General features: G+C 41.0%; 1 protein-coding gene across 2 annotated transcripts; it reads right to left on the bottom strand.

Moving 5' to 3' along the window:
• Positions 1-1,026: 1,026 nt before the first annotated feature.
• lhx3 (LIM homeobox 3) lies at positions 1,027-11,501 on the bottom strand. 2 transcript variants are annotated; one of them, XM_027025950.2, is made up of 6 exons: positions 11,094-11,501; positions 5,433-5,604; positions 5,108-5,310; positions 4,160-4,311; positions 2,878-3,049; positions 1,027-2,461 (listed from the first exon to the last, which is right to left on the bottom strand). In XM_027025950.2, exons 1-6 carry the CDS (start codon positions 11,161-11,163, stop codon positions 2,034-2,036), a joined length of 1,197 nt encoding a protein of 398 aa, XP_026881751.2. In that variant the 5' UTR covers positions 11,164-11,501; the 3' UTR covers positions 1,027-2,033. The 2 variants fall into 2 exon arrangements, with proteins under 2 accessions (XP_026881751.2, XP_026881743.2); XM_027025942.3 differs by lacking the exon at positions 11,094-11,501 and adding an exon at positions 8,197-8,403.
• Positions 11,502-22,897: the final 11,396 nt, after the last annotated feature.

Below are 22,897 nucleotides of genomic sequence, written 5' to 3' on the forward strand. Positions count from 1 at the left end.
TGGTCATTGCAGTGTGTCAAGCAAAAGAGATTCATTACTATTGCTATGATATTTTTAGGTCCATACATTTATAGAAAACGTATCTAGCTTTCTATCTGCCTATTTAAATCAAATTTATAAAATGCCTATTTAAATTGATTTAAATTTAAATAAAATTAAAATAATAAAAAAACAAAAACTTTATATATTTATTAATTTCAAATCTACACTTTTTACTAATTTATAACATAAAAAATATCTTGTTTTGTTCTTTCTATATATTAGAAATTGGCTGATATTGGTTAGAATAAATCAGTGCTTTTAAACTTGTGTATAAGAAACTTAAGAGACATTAGATGTAAACTGATTACCATGACAACTGCAAATATTCACTGCTACCTAGATGAAACCTTTACACACACACACACACACACACACACACACACACACACACACACACACACACACACACACACACACACACACACAGAAACTATTTAATCTCTTTAATTGAACTTGAGTTTGAATAAGTAAACAAATGAGGAAATTCACAAGAGGCATCTCATCCAGGCCATGCTAATGGATTGAACATTTCTCCCCCACTGTGGCATCTGAGCAAACATAGCGCGCTTATCTCTGAATCGACATGTTGCATTGCCATCTGCATCAAATTTCTGCACTAAACAGGCACTGAACTCTTGATGATATGGCCTTGGTGACGTGCCAGACCAGAGAATTGTTGATTCAGCCAAACCTTTTAATTGCTCCCGTTCCATTATCAGTGCCATTATATAACATCAATCTGATTAATCTTAGAAAATAAGAAATAAACAAAAATAAAAAGACCAGCCAAACCCACCCTTCACCAACACGGAATAAGAGAAACCTGGCAGGATATCACATTCTGTCTGCCACTCTGTCTTTAGGCCATTCATAACAAATCGAAAGAAAATGAAGATAACAGAATTCTGCAGCTTTTTAGCAAACAGAAAATGTGAAAAGCAAATGACGATAATATCAAGATCCAAACCAAAAAAGCAGCAGAGCTGAGTTTCACTGACAAATTTATTAAAGACCTGTATCACTTATTCATCATCATCAGAGAGAATAAATAAGACATAAAACATCTTTCACATAAACAAACACTTATGGGACCCTAGGGCCAGATCACCTAGGCACCTAAGTGAAACGACCAAGATACATCTGAAAACACACAAATGCATAGAAGTATAGTCCTATTGAGTAACAAGAGTCAACAACTACAACTTGTCTATCCCTGTTTTGAAATGTACAAAGTCCTTGTTCATGATGTCCAAGGAGGTGTATAAAAATAAATACTCCACAACGCTGAGCTGCGATATGCTGGATTGAAACATTTGGCAACGACCAGATACTTTGACCAAAATGGGTGATGGTACGTACAATTAGACACCAAGAAGAGACATGAAAGGTGAAGATTTGTGAAAGTCCAGTTTCAAAAGAGTCTGCTTTACGTGAGTCAGACAGCTACGTCATGGTAATTGGGCTATGCCTCGATATGAATGTATACAGTATTCTCTTCTATGCACCAAACAAGTTCTAAAGATGCCATCTAATGAAAATGACGCGATACACGTTTTATTTCAGGCATCTTGGCAACTTGGAAATAGTGTTCATTGTTTTTGTTTGTTTATCTTGTCTTTTTAGGCTCTGGGTAATCCACAATGAGTGATCTCTACATCATTGCTTTAGTTATGACAGACCTATCATATTATCTGAAAAGACAGACATAAACCCAGTCCAGTCTTTAGGATGTAAAAATCATTCTTGACATTATCGCATTTTTGTTAAACCACACCAAATGGAGAGGATTGCTCAGTCTGAGCCTTAGGTGCATCCACAAGTCTAAAACTCCTTTGCTTCATTCCATGCAGACGACAATAAAAATGAGTTTGACTTTACATTGAAGCGACGATTCCCCCAGCAGTCATGCTTGGAAGCTGACTGCTTTCCTCGTGTGCCTCAGCAGCCAAATCAGCACTCCGTTGTTCCTGGGCAGTCCTGTTCCACAGTCATCAAAACTGGTTATGGTCAACTTCTTCCAGCCAGGACGCTGGACTGGCAGGGAAGTCTGGGTAGCCACCGCTGCTTCCTGTCGACAGGTCTGAACTGGGGCCATTTCCTCCACCCACCATCCGCACACCGGGACCCATTCCAGGGGCTCCGCCCTGACTCACCACCGACAGACCAGAATCAGGGTAGACTAGGCCAGAGATGAGGGGTTGCTGCCTGGGCACGGCCTGAAGCGAGCCAGGGGACTGGGGAAGGCCGTAGGGGCTGCTGGCCCGGAGGTCGTGGTACTGCTCTTGTGAAGGCAACATGGCGCTGTGCTCCAGTGGAAAGGGAGGGTGAGCTCCTCCCTGCCTGCCCAGTGCTGGGGAGCTCTCACTCAGGCTGCTGTAGAGGCCATTAGAGTGGCCTAGATCAGACATGGGTGGCTCATCTGCTCAGACAAGATTAGAGAGAAGGACAATTAGTTGTATAATTAACAGACTCCTCTGTTGGCTTGTACATGCTTTGTACATGTGTACAAAGCCAAATAAACAATTAATGAAGCAAAGCTTTTGTTTTTAGTTAATGAGTCCTTGCAAGACTTCTGCGTACTCATGTTTTTGAATGTTTGCATAAACATAATTATTAATTACTTAATATTCTCACATATTCTGTTCAAAACTTAATAGTATAATTTCAAATTTGGTCAGTTAATAATGTGAACATAATCTGAAATGTAATGTGTGCCATAGACTGAAAGGACACAGACCAGTCTATATTCAAGCCTGACATCAGTATAAAGACGTAGAGGGGCTCAAGCACGCTGTGCCATTTTCAGCCTTTGGTGATTCATTAGCGATCCCATACCAGTAAAAGACACCTCAGCGTCGCTGTCCACGCCCTCCTCTTGGATGCTGTCCTTGTCAGATTTGGAGCTCCCCCTTGATCTCTTCATGTTACGAAAGTACTGTCCCCACCTCTGTCTTCCCGCGTCCTTTTTTAGTCTTTTCTCCTTTGCTCTTCTGTTTTGGAACCAAACCTGTCATAAAAGCGCATTGTTATGCATTGTTCGTACAGGGGCAGATAAAATGTACACGTGCATTGCTACCACGTACTTTAAGTGTAGCTACCAACCCCAAAACTACAATTGTGTAATTATATTTGAATAATTTAAGTTGGCCAATTTAAAATAGGCCAATAAAATTAAATGAATTAAAAATAGATGAAGTCGGCTTTTGAAATGTTTTCATTGACCTCTTAGACCCTAAACAAAATTATAGTGCTAAAATCATGTAGCCTAATTCTACCCCCGCCTCGTACATCTCTGAATAACTATTTTCAAGTGCTAAATAGACGTCATTAACGTCAAGAATAAATTAATTTTCAAGGTCTGTCAGCGGTCTTTTAAAGCCAAGCGGTAGACTGAGGCAGTGTTAAGAATATAACGCGGAAGCTCCTGTGCCCCTGTAAAGATTTATCGAGGTTGTAATTAACTTCCAGACAGCTACAAGTTGTCCTTAACCCTAGGAGCAGACGGGTTAAACACAACAGTTCCGTTTGCACTACGCTTAATGATTAGTAGAATTCCAGTGATCGGACATTACATAGACAGACAATTCATACAAGCAGTCGTCCGCTTTAAAAATCTGTAATATGAAGGCGATCTTTAAAAAGGGTCTTATCAACGTTTAATTAACGTTTACATTAAACCTGCTTCTTACTGCCTAAGGCAAGTTAAGGCTTGTTGCTTACGCAAAGGTTTCGCAATTACATGCAGGGCGATATAACAACTTTTCACCTCAAGTCTCTTAAGTGAGTAATGGACAGTAGAAGCACTTCCACTTCAGGCCTAAGTGTCCTTGCAAAATACATAAAATAATATATATGACCGCGGTCTGCTTTGCTCTTGGACAATATGCAAGATTCCCTTTTAGAATTCTTAACGAGCTTATTCTCAGATCTTCGCGCTGCACTGAGCTCCATTTACTCGTAAATTAGAGTAATCTACCTGTAGTCATGTCCCCAACCCTTCCCTCGGGTTTTCACCCTAGCGCTCTTACTTTTGCTACTTTCTTGTTCGGTAGGCCTGCCTTCTTACGGTCAGTTCAAAACGATAAAGAATACAGTGAAGATAAGACAGTTCACGAACCTGTACCACTCTCATGTCAAGGCCGGTTTCTGAAGATAGCTGCTCCCGTACGTGACGAGCTGGTTTGGGTGAATTATTGTAGGCGTTTTTCAAGGTCTCCAGCTGTTTGGCGGTAATGGTTGTGCGTGGTCTTTTAGCCGTGGAATCAGCCTCTGCATTAAAAGTACGCATAATGTTTATTCAAACTCGGCCTTTTCATATTGATTCATTTTGTTCGACCATTTAAAATCAGGAAAATATTTTTGCTTTCGTACATCTGCCATACAATCCAGTATTAAGAAACAACCAGATATAGGCATATACGAAGGAGTTACCCTACCATCGCTTTTCTTTTCAAATGCAGTTTTAACAAGAAATGCATTCTATGTGGAATACAAGCTTCGCTGTAGGTTATGGACTAAAGCTCTTAAAATGCAAAACATTTCCTCTGGGTGTTTTGTTTCTGTAGACTACTTTCAGATAGATTATCCCCGTGCCGAATTTGTTGGAGTTTGGCGCAGACTGCTCCAAGAATTGCAGCACGCATAGAATCAGCTAAATGCTGATTCATTAATCTGGTCCTGCAGTCACTATATATCAAGTAAGTTCTGGTCTACAAGCCTCATCGTTTTCCGAAACACCATTTGTACTGGTCTTAGAAGTGCGTATTTATTGCGTTGGCGGTTATCGATTCGGAGGCTGGCAGTGTGCAATTAGCTCAGGTGGGTCAAATGTTTATAGATGACCTCATGACCGGGAAGATGAAGTTCACAGTTAAAAGCGGCCAATCTATACGGGGTCATTGAATTAAAGAAGTAAAACAATTAAACGCCTTGGTTGGAACTCGTCTTGATGTCAAACAAAATAGACTTCAAGCGGATGACGTTATCATGACTTTTGAACGTAGGCTAATCGATGAATCTATCATTCTTTCGTTTAAGATTATAACTTTAAATGTTTTAAACTCACCTCTCTGCTTGGCAGTCTCATAGTCGACTTTACAAACAAGTCGACTGTCCTCCATCAAATAATATTCGTCGCCCGTGGCCAGCTGTCTTTTGCACACAATGCATGCGAAACAATGCAGGTGATAGACGAAATCCTGCGCCCTCCGCACCACCTGGGTCGGCGGAATACCTTGCTGGCAGGCTGCGCACTTTGTCCCGAACCTCCTTTTTGCAGAAACAAGGCCAGACTCGCGTCAGATATTCGTGCTTATACGCAAACACTACCAGAAGTGTAAGTACGACAAAAGGACTGAAAAATATGCAGATCGAATGGTAGACGGGCTTACTTGAAAAAGTCCTCTTTACAGTAGACGCTGTCGCCTCGGGTGAAGCACTTGTCCGCGAGCTGGGACTGACAGTCACTACATTTTAGACACTTGCTGTGCCAGTGACGGTCCAACACCTTCAGTATGAAGCGGTCCACTATGTGTTGACTGCAGCCCGCACAAACGGGAATATCTGAAAACGAGATAGAGAGAATTTCAAATTAGCCTGATATTAGAACAGCAACGCAACATTATCTCTTTCCCACAATTTAAACGTTGTTAAAATGAGAATTTGGGATTTATGCTCGTGATATTAGTAGCCTAAATCAAGAAACGTTCTATATTTTGTTTTTTTTTCTGGGAACGTGTAAACATTTGTGGCCTATGAACGCAAAAATGCAATCTTAGATTAAAAAGATTATATCAGAATTTATGTTTTAGTTCTTTAAATATGGCTAATTCTGTTTGGAACCTAAATCCAAGGTCCGATATAGGGCTATTTTGACATATGGGCTTTTAAACATTTAAATAGCAAAACAAAATTTACTCTTCGCATGAGCTAATCCTGGTAAATCTACAGTCTAATTGGGATACATTTGCGTAGGCTGAGATCATTTTCAAATGTTCATCTTGAGTTTAATAGCGCTGACTACCCCGATAAAACAAAACATTCCTTATCGTGACAAAAAAACATTAAATGGCAATGAAAAGAATAAAAGATCGAAAGTGTGATAATACAAAAGATGGCTTTGGAATTACTGAAATGAATCCATTAGCATGAAGAAATGTACTAACTTAAAACAGGTAGCGAATTATGTCACTGCTTATTTCTGCACATCTTGTAGTACATACGTAGCAGTAGCAGTAGTAGTAGTAGTAGATGTAGTAGTAGCAGCAGCATAAATAAACAAACAGTAACATCACATAGGCTATCGTTTGGTCTATCTTTCAATGGCTTGAGTGCATAAATGCAGCTCTTTTATCTGATGATATTTTATGTCACACTGTCTGACTTTTAGAAACGCTATTCCAAACGCGAGAGATTGAATCGGAGAGAAAGTTAGTACCACGCTTGAGTGACTTCTGATCAATTGGTGATATACACGAAAATCAACAAAACCTACTCAGTGGACGCGTACAACTCTTTCCTTTCTGATGTTGGACACGACACAATCCAAATACAAAACATCAAAATGCGTTAAAAATGACACATTTGCACAAACACATAACAAAACAACAACAAAGGATAAACACAACAAAACGAGCAACGCAGAAACGTATATGCCCTGCTACAAGCACAGTGTAGGCTTTTAATTGGATAAAAGAATAGGCTCACTGGTGACAGTCAAATGTGACAATGAAGCGCATCTATTTACTCCGTACCCATTACAATACAGTGTGCCTGTTGTTAACACGTGTATCTTGTTGTTGTGGTCCCAGTTTCTAATTGAGTGGTGTCAGCTGGGCTCACGTTTAGGAAATAACGGAGCAAGCTCGTCTTTCTTTAGCCCTATCACTCATACGACAGTGCAAGCAAACAAACAAACAAAAAACAACCAACCAACCAACCAACCAAACAAATCTTGCAGAATTTTAATGATGCCTCATAATATTGAACATAGTCTTACATGAGGCCCAAAAACAAACAAATCGGATCTTGCTTATGCTGCCATGCACAAGTCAGTTGTACCTGTATGTAATCACGCGATTGTGGGAGAATCATGCGCGACTACTGACATTGCTTATCTGTTGCTGTCATTATTTAAAAAGTGGGGACACGTCACATTTCCTCTAACGAAAGACTCGCATTTCTTCTGTTCATTTGTAGGATTTCAATGCAAAATTAATGCGTCGGTCCTTTCTGGCACCCAAATCAGCAAGCAAGACGCGTCATGAACAGGTGCACAAATAGTTATTAATTATTCAGTGGCCCAAGAAGGCTTCTGAGCAACAGCCGACCATAATACAGATGACAGAACTCGGCATTGCTCATGTAAATCGCTGGATATAAAGGCAGGACACTAGAATAACACATAGCAACCATGTCAAGTAAATCAAGTACATTCAAAGCCTGTTATGTTCGCAGAAGAACTTGCGTATTGTTTTATAATAATAATAAAGAAAATAAGACTCCACGAATTTAAATTCGGGGATAGCAATTGCAATTGCATTCGGCTAAGCAATTGCAACCATATAACTTCACTCCACAGGCCCAGCTATTTTCCATCTCAGAAGAGAAACGGGTTCCAAAAAGACAAAAGTTGATTTTTACGTTGCCAAAGAAAAGACATATGTTTTCCGTAGATCTACTGCCTTTAGCCTTAAATCCTTCCAAGTACAGATTCAGTCGTAATCCAAAACAGCGGCACGGAAAGCATCACAGAGATGAAATCTGAGAGGGTAAACCAGCAGAGAAAGCAACCCTGCGAAGACGCGATTACATATGCTGGGCTATTCATTTAATAACCTCACAGATATATTTTACAATTGGCCTATGGGGGAGAGCACATTAATCAGCTGAAATAAACATATTCCAATAGACATATTCAAATAGCCTAATTCTTATATACCTTTTTCTAAAAATGTGAAATGTTAAAAAATGATCTTGTTTATGCTCTGCAAAGCATTAAAGTAGACATGCCAACAATATTTAAAGACATAATGCTGAAACTTACAAATTCATCTTTGAGTTATAGTAGCCAAAATTAAACTAATATATAAAAAATAAAACGAAATACAATAGGAAAAGTAAATTCCATTCATTCCAAGGCGCTTCACTGTATACCTCTGCGTAATTCCTCGCTCTGAGTCAGCAAAGCAAATAGCATCTCTGTGTTGTTTGGTGGGTCTTTTGGCGAATTCCGTTCGTTATTCTGATCCATTTTTCATTATTCTCTGGAATGGATGGTGAAAACACCTTAATGTATTACTGCCCTGGTGCTATAGGATGCGCACATGTTGAAAGTGTGACCGTCAAGACCGAGGGAGTAGAATTCCGCTCTCACTCTGTTCAGTCACTACACCTTGTGGAGAGTGCTGCGCAATAGATTACGCCGCCCAGTTACCCTGGCGACTACATGGTTAAAACAGAACGGGACAGATTAACATCACCTAGATACAACCAGGAAAGGATCACTGCAGCAGGAAGTTCATTTATTTATTTAAAGGCGATCAGGACGATTTTCTTTGGAGCATACGTAGACATATTATGACCGAAACATTATAAATACTGTTTTCTTTTTCCTTCTTACTGATAACAAGAAAGCAAGGTATTTTGTTGTTGTTTTAGGCTGTAGCCTGTTGAATAAAATGTTTCTTTGCGAAAAAGAAGAAATATAGTTAGATAGATTATATAGTGAATTATCAACATTTATTGGTTAATACACACAATATGCTGTTTTAATGCAGCTATTCTACTATATAACCACGATTCACTTATACTTATTAAATCTTAAAAACTGAAGTAACCTTAATGCCAAACCGTGCCTACTTCAGTAAACGCGCGAGTATGTCTAAATGACTACTGGAATTTAATGTAGGCATAATAACAACAAAAGTATCATATTATTATTTAAAAAACGTGATCTCACCTGATTTCTTTAAACGGCATGGGGTTTTGTCTTTTGCTTTTTACATTTTTATTTTGATAGAAAATAATTAGAAAATGTAGAAACTTTATTTTGAGTTTACACAATAAGAAATGTTAAGGTAACAGTAACAATTCATAATATTAACTCGGTTTTAATGGTTTCAAATGGTATGCATATTTTAGAACACATTATTTTGTACACCCTCATGTTTTATATTCTAAGTTATTGTATATATAGTTTATCTTAAACAGATGTCTTTTCCCCGCTTTAAAAATTCTTCACTTATCTTCCAGTGTCTCTCTGTTTTATAGAGTTGATTTGGTGCTGCCAAAATGCAAATAAAGAATATTATAAATTAGACTTATATTTGCAAACAAAAACCAAAATATAAACAATATTTAAATTGTCGAATTCATACTAATGCCTCATAGCAATGCCTCAGCGATCTGAGAGTAGAATAAATTGCGTACATAGAGGCTATAGTCTCCCCCGCTCTCTCTCTCTCTCTCTCTCTCTCTCTCTCTCTCTCTCGCTCTCTCTCTCACACACACACAAACACACACACTGTACATAAACACTCATGCACAGATAATTTCATGTCTCGACGAAGACTTGACTGAGACGACTGTTTGCTTTGGAGAAGAATGAGCAGTGTTATAAAATGCTGATCGAGTCAACACCGGGATGAATTTTATTGACACTGATCTGTCGTGCAAAAGAGCGCCCGGGGGAAATCAGACTTAGTGCCATTGCTGGCCGTGTGCATGATGAATTCAAAATCAATGCCCTATTTGCCTGTATTTCCAGAGTTTATGAAACGTATTTTGGCGGTAGGTGTGGAATGCCTCAGTGTTTGCCTCTTACTTTCAACTTTATAATTTTTATGTTCTATTGACCGCTCACTTTGGAAGGGCGACAGTAATGGTGCGCTCATGCGTGATACTTATGACCCTGGTGAGGACAGCCATGGGAACAATGCGATACAGGATGTAAGACTTTCTGTATACATAAAATAGAATTTTATGTTTTTTGAGTTTATAGTAATGAAATATTAATTTTCTTCTGTATGTCCACCGTGTCACCTCTGACGTAGGCCCAACATCGTATGTTTTCATCTTATTGTCGTGTTTAATTCCTCAAGAGCTCACGTAGCGTGTAGGGCCATAGGCCTATACCTTAAGACATAGTATTATTACTTCGCAATCAGCCTTCATGGACAATTTTGTAAAACAAACAAGGCATTCTATATTTGATAGTGGTTGGCCAAAGTGCTGGCTTCGTGCTGGCTTCGTGCGCCCTCTCTGCCGGTTAGCGACAGGTGCTGCACCTGTCCACGGCAACTCGATACCCGAGGAGCGGTCTCAGTCACCAAAAAAGCGGGGCTACGTGGAACCGACTCTGGTGCGGACATACGGCCCCCTCTGCTTCTGCTGGTGCGACAACCAAAAACGCCCTTGCGCTCTCATGACAACCATGAGCGATGGTGTGAAATGACAGCACGCGCTTAACATCTGTTCCACGCGCTAACAATGTCGCTCATTACATATTCATAACGTATTCCACGAGCACACTGAGAGGAAATAATGTAGAATAGAATCTCCGTGTAGCTAAATTGAAAAAACAAAAAAACATTTTTATCTTGTTGTGCTTTAACATTTCGTTTTTTCCTTCTTGTTGTTACCTACCGCCAGCAAAGTGGTTTAGAATAACTGCACGTCATTCGTTTTAAAATAACTGCAGCTGATAAACGATTACTCAAATGTAGTTATTCGTACAGTATTTGAATTTTCTGTAGCAGGAACTGACAAAATAAACCTGCAAAATAAAAGCAGGAATTCCAACTTATGAGTAACTTGTATATTACACCGCCGGGCACAGCGTGTTATACGGTATGACAGCCTAACCGTTTTTACGAATTCTTCCGATGCACTCACGCGATGCTTTTAATGTTATCCTACCGCATTTGAGTTATAATTTGTTGTCATTTCTACTAATTAACCTATTGGATACTGTGTAATACAATATCTGTTTACTAATATATTTAACACTGAAAACCATTTTACGAAAGAAAGAAAGAAAACTGCACCCTTACCTTGACCCGAGCTGTATCTGGAGTAATTTCCTGAATTTTGACAACTCGATCCTGGATGTTCAAGCAACATTCTGGCCGAATCGCACGTCACCTCAAATCATGCACTACTCAGAGCTGTTTAGGGCTATACGTATAACAAAATACACGCCAATTTATAGCGCGCACACCATATACCTTTTCGATGTACAAGTACAAAAATCCAATTCCGGGAACAGGCTAAAGCAATTTGAGGGAGCTCCAAGCAACCTGCCCTCGGCGCTTGCGGTATGCTGAAAGTTTTCAAATGCGATGACTTGTTTGTTTGCTTGTGCCAGTGGCAAGGTGCTGAGGGAGGAGAAATTTCAGGCTATTAGTCAGCTGATCTCCAACCGCGACTCTTTTGCATAACAAATGTAAAATAGTGGAACTTGCGCGTTGCGCACGTTAGAAGGCTGTGCTCTGTCCACGGTCCTGAAAGGCAGTTTGTAGACACGGGGGGTCGGAGGCGTGTGCACACGCCCCTTCCCACCACCCGCCTCGCGTCATGAGCCCACACGTGTCCTTCATTCCTCGTGTAGGCTGTTGATAGTGTAACATTTGCTCTGTCCTGCGTTTGCTCTATTCAGTGTTGGTTGGTTTAGGCAATAAGAGTAAAACTGACCAACCGGGATGAAACGTTTCAGTCTGTCAACAGAATAAAACCAACCAAGTGTTGAATAGTAGTAGCGTTGTTGATTAGAATAAGTAGGCCTAAACGGGGAAAAAATATATATAATTTATGATTCACTTGTAATATCTATCTATCTATCTATCTATCTATCTATCTATCTATCTATCTATCTATCTATCTATCTATCTATCTATCTATCTATCTATCTATCTATCTATCTATCTATCTATCTATCCGTCCTTCCGTATATCTATTTTTTGTTTTCATTTCTGCTAATTACTGTTTCGCGTAATCTCACGTCGTCAAGTCACTCTGATGTCTGTATTTAGATAACAGGGAGATCTGCGGTAGTCATGTATTATAACCAGCAGTGCAAGCGCCCAAGACTCTTAAGGGATCTTAGTCGAGGGTAGTAGTTGGCTTCTAGACGACTATACGGGAGTTTTTTTATTCGCTCTCTCTCTATCATCTTCCTGCTACCTGGGTTCACAGTATTTTGATACTGTTATATAATTTATAATAAAAACATGATTTGTGCATTAAAACAATTATTAATAGTTTTCTAAGTCTAGCATATTATTACTATTCACACAGTATTACCATTTTTATTTACTCTACTACTCATTCTTAGAAATACATGCAACAACATCCTCTTCCTCATCACTGATAAACTTTTATCATGCAAAGCAAAAGCACACCTACTTATTCACAATCTTTACAGTCCTTAACATCTACCCAGCAATTTAAATGATTTCTCTCCCTTTCTCTCTCTTCTTTTTGTGCTCTCAAATACATGTTCTCACTCCTTCTCTCACTTTTCTCCCACTCCCTCTTTCTCTCTCCAAACTCTCTTTCTCTTGTTTCCATTTTCTCTACCTCTTTCTGCATCTCCCTCTCTTTCTCCATCATCCTCTCTCCCCCTTCTTCCCATCTCTCTCTCTCTCTCTCTCTCTCTCTCTCTCTCTCTCTCTCTCTCTGATCCTGTGGCTCTCTCCGTTCTGTGTCCCTCATTTTAGAAGATTGCTGAAGTGTTAATGCACCTGGGCCCCACTCCACCAAGCCATCTCAATCAGGCCTTAATGGCCCTCCACAAAGCCAGAGGCATTTAGACCTTGCATCCAAAGCCCCTGTGTGCCAGAGACCAGCTCTACAGCCATGCAGCCCTACAGCCAAGTGCATGCACAGAGCACACAGCACAACAGCACACATCTTCACACAGCCAAGAGACCCTTCATACTTACTTCTTTTGTTCAGAGGGCCCAGCAGATCAAACCACGGCATTATCCTGAGATAGAGTTTCCACCTTTTTTAAATGATTGTGCATTTACGGCCTATGAATATTAATGCCTGAGAATACAATTTTTCCTTTTTCTCTATCTTTTTTTTTTTGGCCAAGGGGTAGGGGTGGGGTTGGTGGGGGGAGCCGGAGGGGGGATTGGAAGAAATGGAGATGCTTCGAAGGATGCCTTGATGCTTTTAGTCGCTGCTTTCCTAAAGGCATGTGATCATAGTTTTATGTTCATGTATTCCAGAGCAAGAGCATGTTTATGTGAATCATAAACAATAAAAACTGTAATGATTTGCATAAAGCTGGCAGTACACTTTTAGAGACACTAAGTAAGCAAGACCCTAACACTGCACTTCTCTCTCCTTCTCTCTCTCTCTCTCTCTCTCTCTCTCTCTCTATCTCTCTCTCTATCTCTCTCGCTCTGCTTTACCACTGCTATCACCACTGATTCTCTGTCCTAAAAAAGCCAAGAACCAAAAATGGAAAGTGATGCATTCTGCATTTTATATCACTGAAGCAGAGCATCACTAAATACATCATAACCCTATCAAATATATGACTCCTTCAGATTATGCTTTGCCAGGTTTGGTATTACCATTTTGCAGGTGCCCACTAGACATTTTCCACAAATCAGTTTAACAATCTGTAATGATGACCTGTAACCACTGAAAAGCCAGTATGAAATATGGTTTTTATTTTCTCACCCCACTGATGTGCAACATATCTTTGCACAGTTAAAACATTAGGCCCGTCAGTACACCCAAATGTCACATCATTGCACTGGGGATCAGATTTACAGGCCAGTGGAGCCTGATGCACAACTCCATGAACAAGCTGGAGTGATACCGGCAGTGTCACAGGGAAGCATCACGAGTGGTTTCTGTGTGTGCAGTAGTCAAAACATGTAAAACATATGAGATGGCTGTCATTAAATGATTTTGGAACACACATATAAGTGAACACTACGCTGTTACTCACCTCCAAGTAACTGCATGAATTTCGATCCATTGGTTACACGTTATTGCTCTGTAATCAAAAAGATGGGTCACAATATAAGAGCACTAGCCTACCATCCTTGAGTCATAGTTTCCCAATAGGGATAGAAAAAATATTCAGTAAGACCATCACCTTCTAATAGTGTCCATTTTGGCAGTGGAAGATGCTCCCATGTGCTGATCTGAGAGAGTTTTACAACTGCCTTATAATGGTTAGGATTTGCATATCAGGGAAGGGGAATAATTCCAAGTGTAAAAGACCAAAATCCTGTACAGCCAAGATGAACATCCGTAAAAGGAGGCTCTGCCACTGTCATATCCTGTGGGGAATGCTGGATGACCTTACGGGTTATTTTCTCACTCTGGTGGCGCACCGGGTTTGATGGCAGATCCATCCCTGTCTGTTTGCCCACTCTGCCCCCTTGGTGCTGGTGGGCAGAGCCCAGAACTGCCAGATCAGCAGTTTCGCCCTGCAGTGGGAGCACTTTAGAATCACTTCTCACATCGCTGTCTTTATAAAGTATTAAATTAATTTTGAACAGCTCCATTAGGTTTATCAACACTCTGGAGGCTTACGCCCTTAACACGAATGAGCACTCAAAGGTGACCAAGTGCAGAGAGTTAGTAAAGTTAATTGTGAAAAAGCACAGCGGGATGACGATAGGGATCAGTGGACCGTCCCGATAGCCCTCACACACGGCGGTCTGCTAACACATCCTGCCAGAACAGCAACGGTATTCAATGTGCAGTTAGAAACCTGCCACTTTAGACATGCTAAAACACAATGTTATTGAAATGGTTTGCATTTGCATGGCATAGTAAAATTTTATATACTGTATATCAACTCACATTCATGGTACTGAAATGTAGTTTGAATGTGCTCTGCCCATCAAGCTGGAACATGCAGTCAGTTTCAGCTGTAAATGAGAAGCGGAGAGTGCAGGAGTTTCACCCAGCTGGCCCAGTACTAACAAGCTCTCCTAAATGACAATAATCAGATGCTGTGGAGAACGGTTATGAAAGAAACCACATCAGAACAAAACAGGACTAACAATTTTTATAAATCGAACATGGTCATCGACCCAGCCCTATTTATAATATGTCTGATCCGAGTGCACTTTTAGAGGATACTGTGCTGAACATGGGAAAGGGGTCATTCACATGCATATGAAAACCATCTACCCAGGAATCATGCTGAAGCCCACCGTAGTCAGCAGTATCCTCGCCGGAGCCTTGTGTTCATCCCAGAGAATACAGGACTCTTCAGAGAAGTGGGGAAGTCTGATGGAGCGCCCCCCCCCAACCACAGACACAAACACACACACTAGGCCTTCATTGTGTGACTGTCACAATCAATCACGGTGCTGAATGGGCTGCCCTGTGCTGGGAAGGAGGGCAGCAATCACACGCCTCATCAGGCACGCGTGTTTGCCCCACGCAGGAGGGGCAGTGTTCCTGCTGCTGCCACCAGCCACCGTCCCACTGTTGCACTGCTGCACGCGAGCCGGAGTCCAGTCTTACCGGATTTAACTGAGCCAGAAAGGGCAGTACAAACTGACAAGCACCATATGATTGCGGTAGGATAGAGTTATGTTTTGTTTTTTTCTGATCACAAATACAGCGAATAATGGCTAGGCTATGGAGAGATAATGAAATGACATGGTGCCATGACCACTGGACAATAACAACAGTAACAGCAAGAGCAACAACACCAACATCCGTGCCTTTTTACGTCACCTTCATAGTCCGGGTTTTCAAACCTGCCCAGTTTGTGAAGCCCAGCCTGCTTGCGGTCAAGGCTAGCCTTTTAGCGCTAGCTGATCATTAGCCCGCACCGACTCAGAGCGTGAGCCCGGCTGCCCAGCCAAGGCTTTCATTGTTCTAGCCCAGAGGCTCCATCTGGCAGTTTTTACTGGCCAGCGATGGCTTCCTCAGCAGGTGGCAAAACTGTCCAAAACTGCCCCCTATAACCCTAACCCTGCAAACCCCCCTTCACCACAACAGGCAAACTTACTCTCAGCATCCAACTGCCTCCACAAGCCCACCGCGCCTGCTGGGGGTCAGCGTGCCAGATCCGCCCTGGACGGGTGACACCATTGCGCCCCTTTGTGTTGCACTGTTGAAGTCTCACGGTGAGCTGGTGCCCAAGTGTATCTGCCCAAATAAACGCTGTTGAGGGGCAAGCATGACTGTGGAAGCAAACAGTGATTACAGCCTGTCTGTACTTACAGGCGACTACTGTAACAGCACTGCCGGCTTCTCCATCCTGAATCCAAACTAACATCATGTTAAACATTTAAATATGATGTTGAACAATTCATTCAGAGAGAGAGAGTGAGAGAGAGAGAGAGAGAGAGAGAGAGAGAGAGAGATTGAAGCATTAAGACAATGGGATGTTATAGTATTCATTTAACACATGTCCTCTGCAGATAGTTGCTAATGTTCCTCTAAAACATGCCTGTGTGCAGCAGTGGGATCCCCAGCTGTGGCCTCGTGCCTGGAGTAAGTGTGCTTTGGTTCAGAGGGTGACGCTGCGTCTCAAAGAGCATCAGCCTCGGAATATTGACATGCTAATGATGTGCAGCTATTGTGACAAAAGGACAAACGCCTCCACTGGACAGGGCCACAATGGCCCTTAGCCGGGGCCTTGACACTTTTACAGCCCAACATGTGTCGCTTGTTTCAGCTTCAGACAATGGGCACCGACAACTGTTCCTCCCTTGTGGAATCTCAACACTCACTGGGCCTGTTTGGTTTTTTTTGTTGTTCTTATTTTTTTTTTTTTTTGGCAGGGCCTCTGTGTGTCACAGCACTTCTGGTGACCTCAAGGGCCCCTACTTTAGTATGGCTGCTTTGTTATGCTTTGTTTTTCAAAAGTGGCATGCTGGACCTTAAACACAACAAACAACTTGCCCCAAGACAGACGCAGAGAGAGGGGTCAAAGTTCAAACCACTTAAGTGAGGATAACCCTCAGCCAGCCGTGGTTTCAGGGAAGCCGACATGTCCGAGACACCGTCTGACTCCTAGGTGGTCCCTGCTCTCCCTGCAGACAAAGAGCAAAGCACTTGAGGCCTGAACCTTTTGGATCATATCTAAGCTGCTACATGCTGCTAAATATTGGCATGCTGGTTTGTAATATTCTGAAAATCAAAATGGATGAAAGTTTCTTTAAAAAACAAAGGCATGAAAAATGTATGAATGAATTATTATAAACTGTAATGAATTAAGGCCACACAAAATAACTCAGAGCTGGAGAGAAATGCTGACAGTTCAAGAATGAAAGTCAAACTTCATTATACCACACTGCTGTTTCCTATTTGATGTTTTATGTGGAAACACATCATATATTTGATTATTTGTATTCTAGAATCTGCTCAGAAAAATTTAAATTAAACAAGTCACTGATAACAAAATGGTTAAAGAAGCATATCCACACAGAACTTTATATTATATGTTATTTATAGTATATGGATTGTGAACTTTTAGTAGGATTTGCCCATTTTTAAACATCTCTATTAGAAATTTTGCTAAGGATGATATTCACATTTTCATGAGAGCCCATTATCTTTGATGTCTATGTTGTGTCCTTTCCAGAGAATCATTTGAATCAGTACATAGCACAGCAAACTCCTCTAATGATGGATGTAATGACTCGGCTGTGAAATTAATGTATTTATTATTTGTAATTTATCCACATATTAATCACACTTGGTGTCAGTGTGCCTCGGACAAATGGGCTGTCATGAAGACCAAAGAGGTCAGGTGTTTAAAAGCTTGCATTTATCATGGTGTCATTATTACATGTCATTACTGCTGAGGTAGTCTTGATTAGAAAACAATTCATTGAGCTTTCTGCAAATCATACAGGTGTAAGCGCAACTTGCCATCACGGAGATGACATTTGTCATCCCCCCCTGCCCTCGTGACCACCACTCCCTCAGATTGTTTTCATCATGGAGTTATAACCATTATCCTTTCAGCGCCTTTGGAAGACCTTAGAATTAGGAGGGGAAGAAGCTGAGTAAGTCAAGACAGTCGAAGAAAAATGAGTAGTCCTGTGTTTTGAGGGGTGGGATTGTTGGAAGGGTCGGTCTGTGTCAGGTGGGGGTATGTGGTGGTGTTATTGTTCTCTCTCTTTCTTTCCCTCCAGTGCTGGCAGGATTTAGAAATTATGGATAACGGAGAGCTCGCATGACTCCTGGCCCATAATCCTCCAGGCTAAGACTTATGACCTACTTTCTTGGAGGAGCTGAACCCAGCAGCTGAACCAAGCAGCCCCTCACTGGGGTATATCAGCTCCTGCGTAGCCTGCAGAAGGGGGTTAGGGATCGAGGGGTGGTGAGGAGGCAGAGGGGCCAGACAAAAAGAGGACAGACTCCTATTCACCAGGGGCCTCTTCCAGCCAAAATGGAAGAGGACAAAGCCATGACTCAGCTCTCTGCATGTGCATTCTAGCATAAGAGTCTTTGAGGTGCCAAGACCATGTGGCTTTCCTTATATATTTATATGATGGCAGTGTGTCTGGATTGCCCATCTGGATGTACCAGTAACGACATTACAAGAATGGCAGTATATAAGCTTCGATTTTGTCTTTGCTGTATGGATTCAGCAAAATTTCTGTTCTTGTTCTTGTGACTTGAGCTCTCTAGTTGTTTATTAAACCAGTACAGAAACGAAGCTTAAGATGGCTGAACTGTAGGAGGCGGTTTCACCCGCTAGCTCTGCTCCACACAGAGGGAGGATCCCCAATTTATTTTTTATTACCAAACTGCATTAAGCGCAGATCATCCACTCCTACCAGTAGAGAAACTCTTGCCACTCCCCCTTCACTATCTTGGCCTTCCTCCTCAGCATTAGCTCATCTTACTGGGATGTGTTTTTCCCCTTTCCATCGTGGCAGAGATGACCTCCTTGAGCGAGGTGCACTCCTGCATCACTCTTTTTCCTAGTCCAAGGCAGACTTTAAGTGTTGGGGGCTAAAATCCCAAACTGGTGAGGAGCGACTGGGTTCCCTTAATCCTTTTAGCCCTTGACTCCAGACTGTGCTCAATTCACCTCGAACCAAAGTAGGCCAAGGACCAAGAGGGAAGTGGGGGGTGTTAACACGTAGTGAAGCTTCTTGATCTCATGACACAATGACGCAGCATTCTCACAAAACAAAACAAACATAGAACAAAGATCTAACCATGTATCATAACTATGTGTCATCAGTCATATGTGTCTCTAGAAGTCCCCACTTGTGCTGGTTTGTTTTCCTTTTTTTCTGACAATCTTTGAAAGGTTAGTGTTTGGTGCACTGGTGAAGGTCCTTGGAGAGCAGCACTGCTTCAACATTCTGAGGGCCAAGTTGTCATTGGTCTCAATCTAGATGCACTCTAGACCCAATATGAAACCAACACTGTCACCAGCTATGACACCAACTGTGTTACATATCATGACACCAAATATAACACCAGCTATGACACCAACTGTGTTACATATCATGACACCAAATATAACACCAGCTATGACACCAACTGTGTTACATATCATGACACCAAATATAACACCAGCTATGACACCAACTGTGTTACATATCATGACACCAAATATAACACCAGCTATGACACCAACTGTGTTACATATCATGACACCAAATATAACACCAACTGTGACACCAACTGTGTTACATATCATGACACCAAATATAACACCAGCTATGACACCAACTGTGTTACATATCATGACACCAAATATAACACCAGCTATGACACCAACTGTGTTACATATCATGACACCAAATATAACACCAGCTGTGACACCAACTGTATTACATATCATGACACCAAATATAACACCAACTGTGACACCAACTGTGTTACATATCATGACACCAAATATAACACCAACTGTGACACCAACTGTGTTACATATCATGACACCAAATATAACACCAGCTATGACACCAACTGTGTTACATATCATGACACCAAATATAACACCAACTGTGACACCAACTGTGTTACATATCATGACACCAAATATAACACCAACTGTGACACCAACTGTGTTACATATCATGACACCAAATATAACACCAGCTATGACACCAACTGTGTTACATATCATGACACCAAATATAACACCAGCTGTGACACCAACTGTGTTACATATCATGACACCAAATATAACACCAACTGTGACACCAACTGTGTTACATATCATGACACCAAATATAACACCAACTGTGACACCAACTGTGTTACATATCATGACACCAAATATAACACCAGCTATGACACCAACTGTGTTACATATCATGACACCAAATATAACACCAGCTGTGACACCAACTGTGTTACATATCATGACACCAAATATAACACCAACTGTGACACCAACTGTGTTACATATCATGACACCAAATATAACACCAACTGTGACACCAACTGTGTTACATATCATGACACCAAATATAACACCAACTGTGACACCAACCAAACTCCAGCATGTGTCTTCAGTGTGAGGACCTCTTCACATCCACAGCCTTTTGCCCTCTCAGTGCTTCTGAGAGAAAGGCGGTTTGCTGTTTGGGTCGGGTAGACAGGCAATGGGTTCGACATGGCCAGTGTCGTTAGAGCTCCATCTGCTGAAACCTGAGTGTGTGGGGAGGGCTACTTCGGCAACTGTGGATGGCTACCCTGGCAACGTGGGTAACCCAATCCAGCAGAGCTCCCTCAAGCATCTGCTCTCTGCTAACTTTGCAGCACTCACAAAGTAACGCAAGAGCACCTGCACGTACAGCGCAACATGTGCAACTGTAACTTAAAGTTCAGATAAGCGTTCATTCCATAAGCATTCTAGACTTTTAGTATAGATAAATGACTTTTTCCATTAGAGTGATTTTCACAGTTGTGCGGTTAGAGTGACGTGAATAACAAATGCAGTTTCATTAAGCACATTAATAATACTGGTCATGTTCTGTTATTTGCGCTTAACCCCCCCCCCCCCCCCCCCCCAAAAAAAAAGAAGAAAAAAAAGAACAGGGCATTAGATTAGATTTTTAATTAAGTATCAGTTAGATAACTCAGCATACTCTGGGGAAAGACAATTGATCTTTCATTGTGAGGGAAATGACCTTGCCTACATGAACAAGCACCTGTGCAGTCCAACAGAACACTGCCCCCTGCTGGCAGCTACAGTACATTGTACAGTGATATTGAAGTTTCCAAAGCTGGTAAAATAATGGTATTTTCCCACTTCTGCCAATCCCTTACTTTAAGGCAGCATTCAATTCTTTATTCTAAAACAATCAACCATCAAAATACTTTAGAGCTTGGGATCAAATGATTGTGACCCTGAGTTTGCTATTACCTTGATTTGTCCCTCAGGAACATAAAGAATCACCCTCAAGTTATGATTTTCACAAGAAATGTCCCTAATGTCCTAATGTTTTCTTCTGATGCTCAATTGCTCTCCAGTAATCAGAAACAACAAAAACGACAGGGATGACAAACAATGACACTAGGCTTTAGTAAACTGAAAACATGCTGTTATCTTAAGATGCAAATCAAAATGCCATTCTACAGGGATAGCGCATCAGGTGGGCCCTCATCTCTGGGCTTGTTCTAAACTAAGAGCTGCTCTTGCCATCTTAATGGAGAAAGGAAAAGAGAACAACAGGAATTATATCACAACCAAAACACGCAGAAAAAAGGCAGAGCATCCACGAGACTATGCAGCTTGGCAGGTTAAGGAGTGTGGTCTTGGCATTGTGAATCTGAGTGATGAGATTTAAGAAGTTTTAGGAGAGAACTGGAAAACTTCAACCCCTACTAGACAGCTGTATAGATACAGCTGAGAACCTTAAGTAGATACTTTAACATCAGGCCTGTGGTTGGTCATAATGGCACCACATTTTTTTGTCCCAGAGTATTTAGTGTTCATTTTAGTTTTTATCTAATGTATAACTTCTCCACTATATTTGCCCTTATTGCTTATATGTTTCACAGTGCAATTACACATGGCTGTATGATGTATTCTAAACACACTGGTGTGTGAGCTAAGTGCTTAACAAAGGGTTAACACTAAATATTGATTTATATAATTTAATTTTTTTTGTTTAAGCGACACCAGGGTTCTCTGATACCAACAATGGGTGAGAACTAAATCCACAGCCTGCATTATAAATGAGCGCTCAAACACCTTAAAAGACTTCTGTCTGCTTCCCAAGAAGGGTGTAGCATTATCTTCATCTGGTTTTGGTAACAGATGATCTAGTGCTCTGTGCTCTGTTACAGTTACCTCCAGTTGACCTTCCTCTTCTGTAACCAGAGATTAACATCTGCAGATTTTGATCCGTGTCATGTTAGGACTGCTATCGCCTAGGCCTGCACCAGCCATATTAAAACCAGACTCTGCACTGGGTAATAAATGCCCAAGGGAACTGTTGGTATCTCTGTGACTTCTCTTGCATAGTCAATTTTTTTGCGGGTGAATTTAATTTTTTTTTTTACGACTGCAAAATTTGACAGTCTAATTGGATTCTGTCTCAATTACATTGATAGAAAGTCATGATAAGTCTAAAGCTCAGTGCTATGACATAACAAAAAACCCCAGCGAGAGACACTGAAGTGCACTGCACATATGGCTGCTGATGAGGTGGCTTTTCTGTGACAGTCAACAGTCAAGAAAAAAAAGATAAATGATTACAATGATGCAATGCTAAATTCGCTCAAACAAATTACTCTATAGTAGTTATATCTCTATAGAAGCTATAAACTGTATGCTACAATATATGACCATATAAAAACATAGTGTTTTCAGTAGTTCAATAATATTGTATTAAAATAGATTTTAAAAAGAAAATGACCATCCTCAAATGTGTATTAA

The sequence above is a fragment of the Electrophorus electricus genome, chromosome 8, assembly GCF_041902795.1.
Source record: "Electrophorus electricus isolate QZ-2024a chromosome 8, ASM4190279v1, whole genome shotgun sequence".
Classification (NCBI taxonomy): Eukaryota; Metazoa; Chordata; class Actinopteri; order Gymnotiformes; family Gymnotidae; genus Electrophorus; species Electrophorus electricus.

Excerpts from the sequence above, each read along its gene's own strand:
- lhx3 (XM_027025942.3), bottom strand. The coding sequence starts at position 8,293 with ATGGATCAGAATAACGAACGGAATTCGCCAAAAGACCCACCAAACAAC. Across the intron at positions 5,311-5,432 it reads TGTAAAGAGGACTTTTTCAA|GAGGTTCGGGACAAAGTGCG; the intron begins GTAAGCCCGTCT and ends TTCTGCAAAAAG. Across the intron at positions 4,312-5,107 it reads TGAGACTGCCAAGCAGAGAG|AGGCTGATTCCACGGCTAAA; the intron begins GTGAGTTTAAAA and ends CTTTTAATGCAG.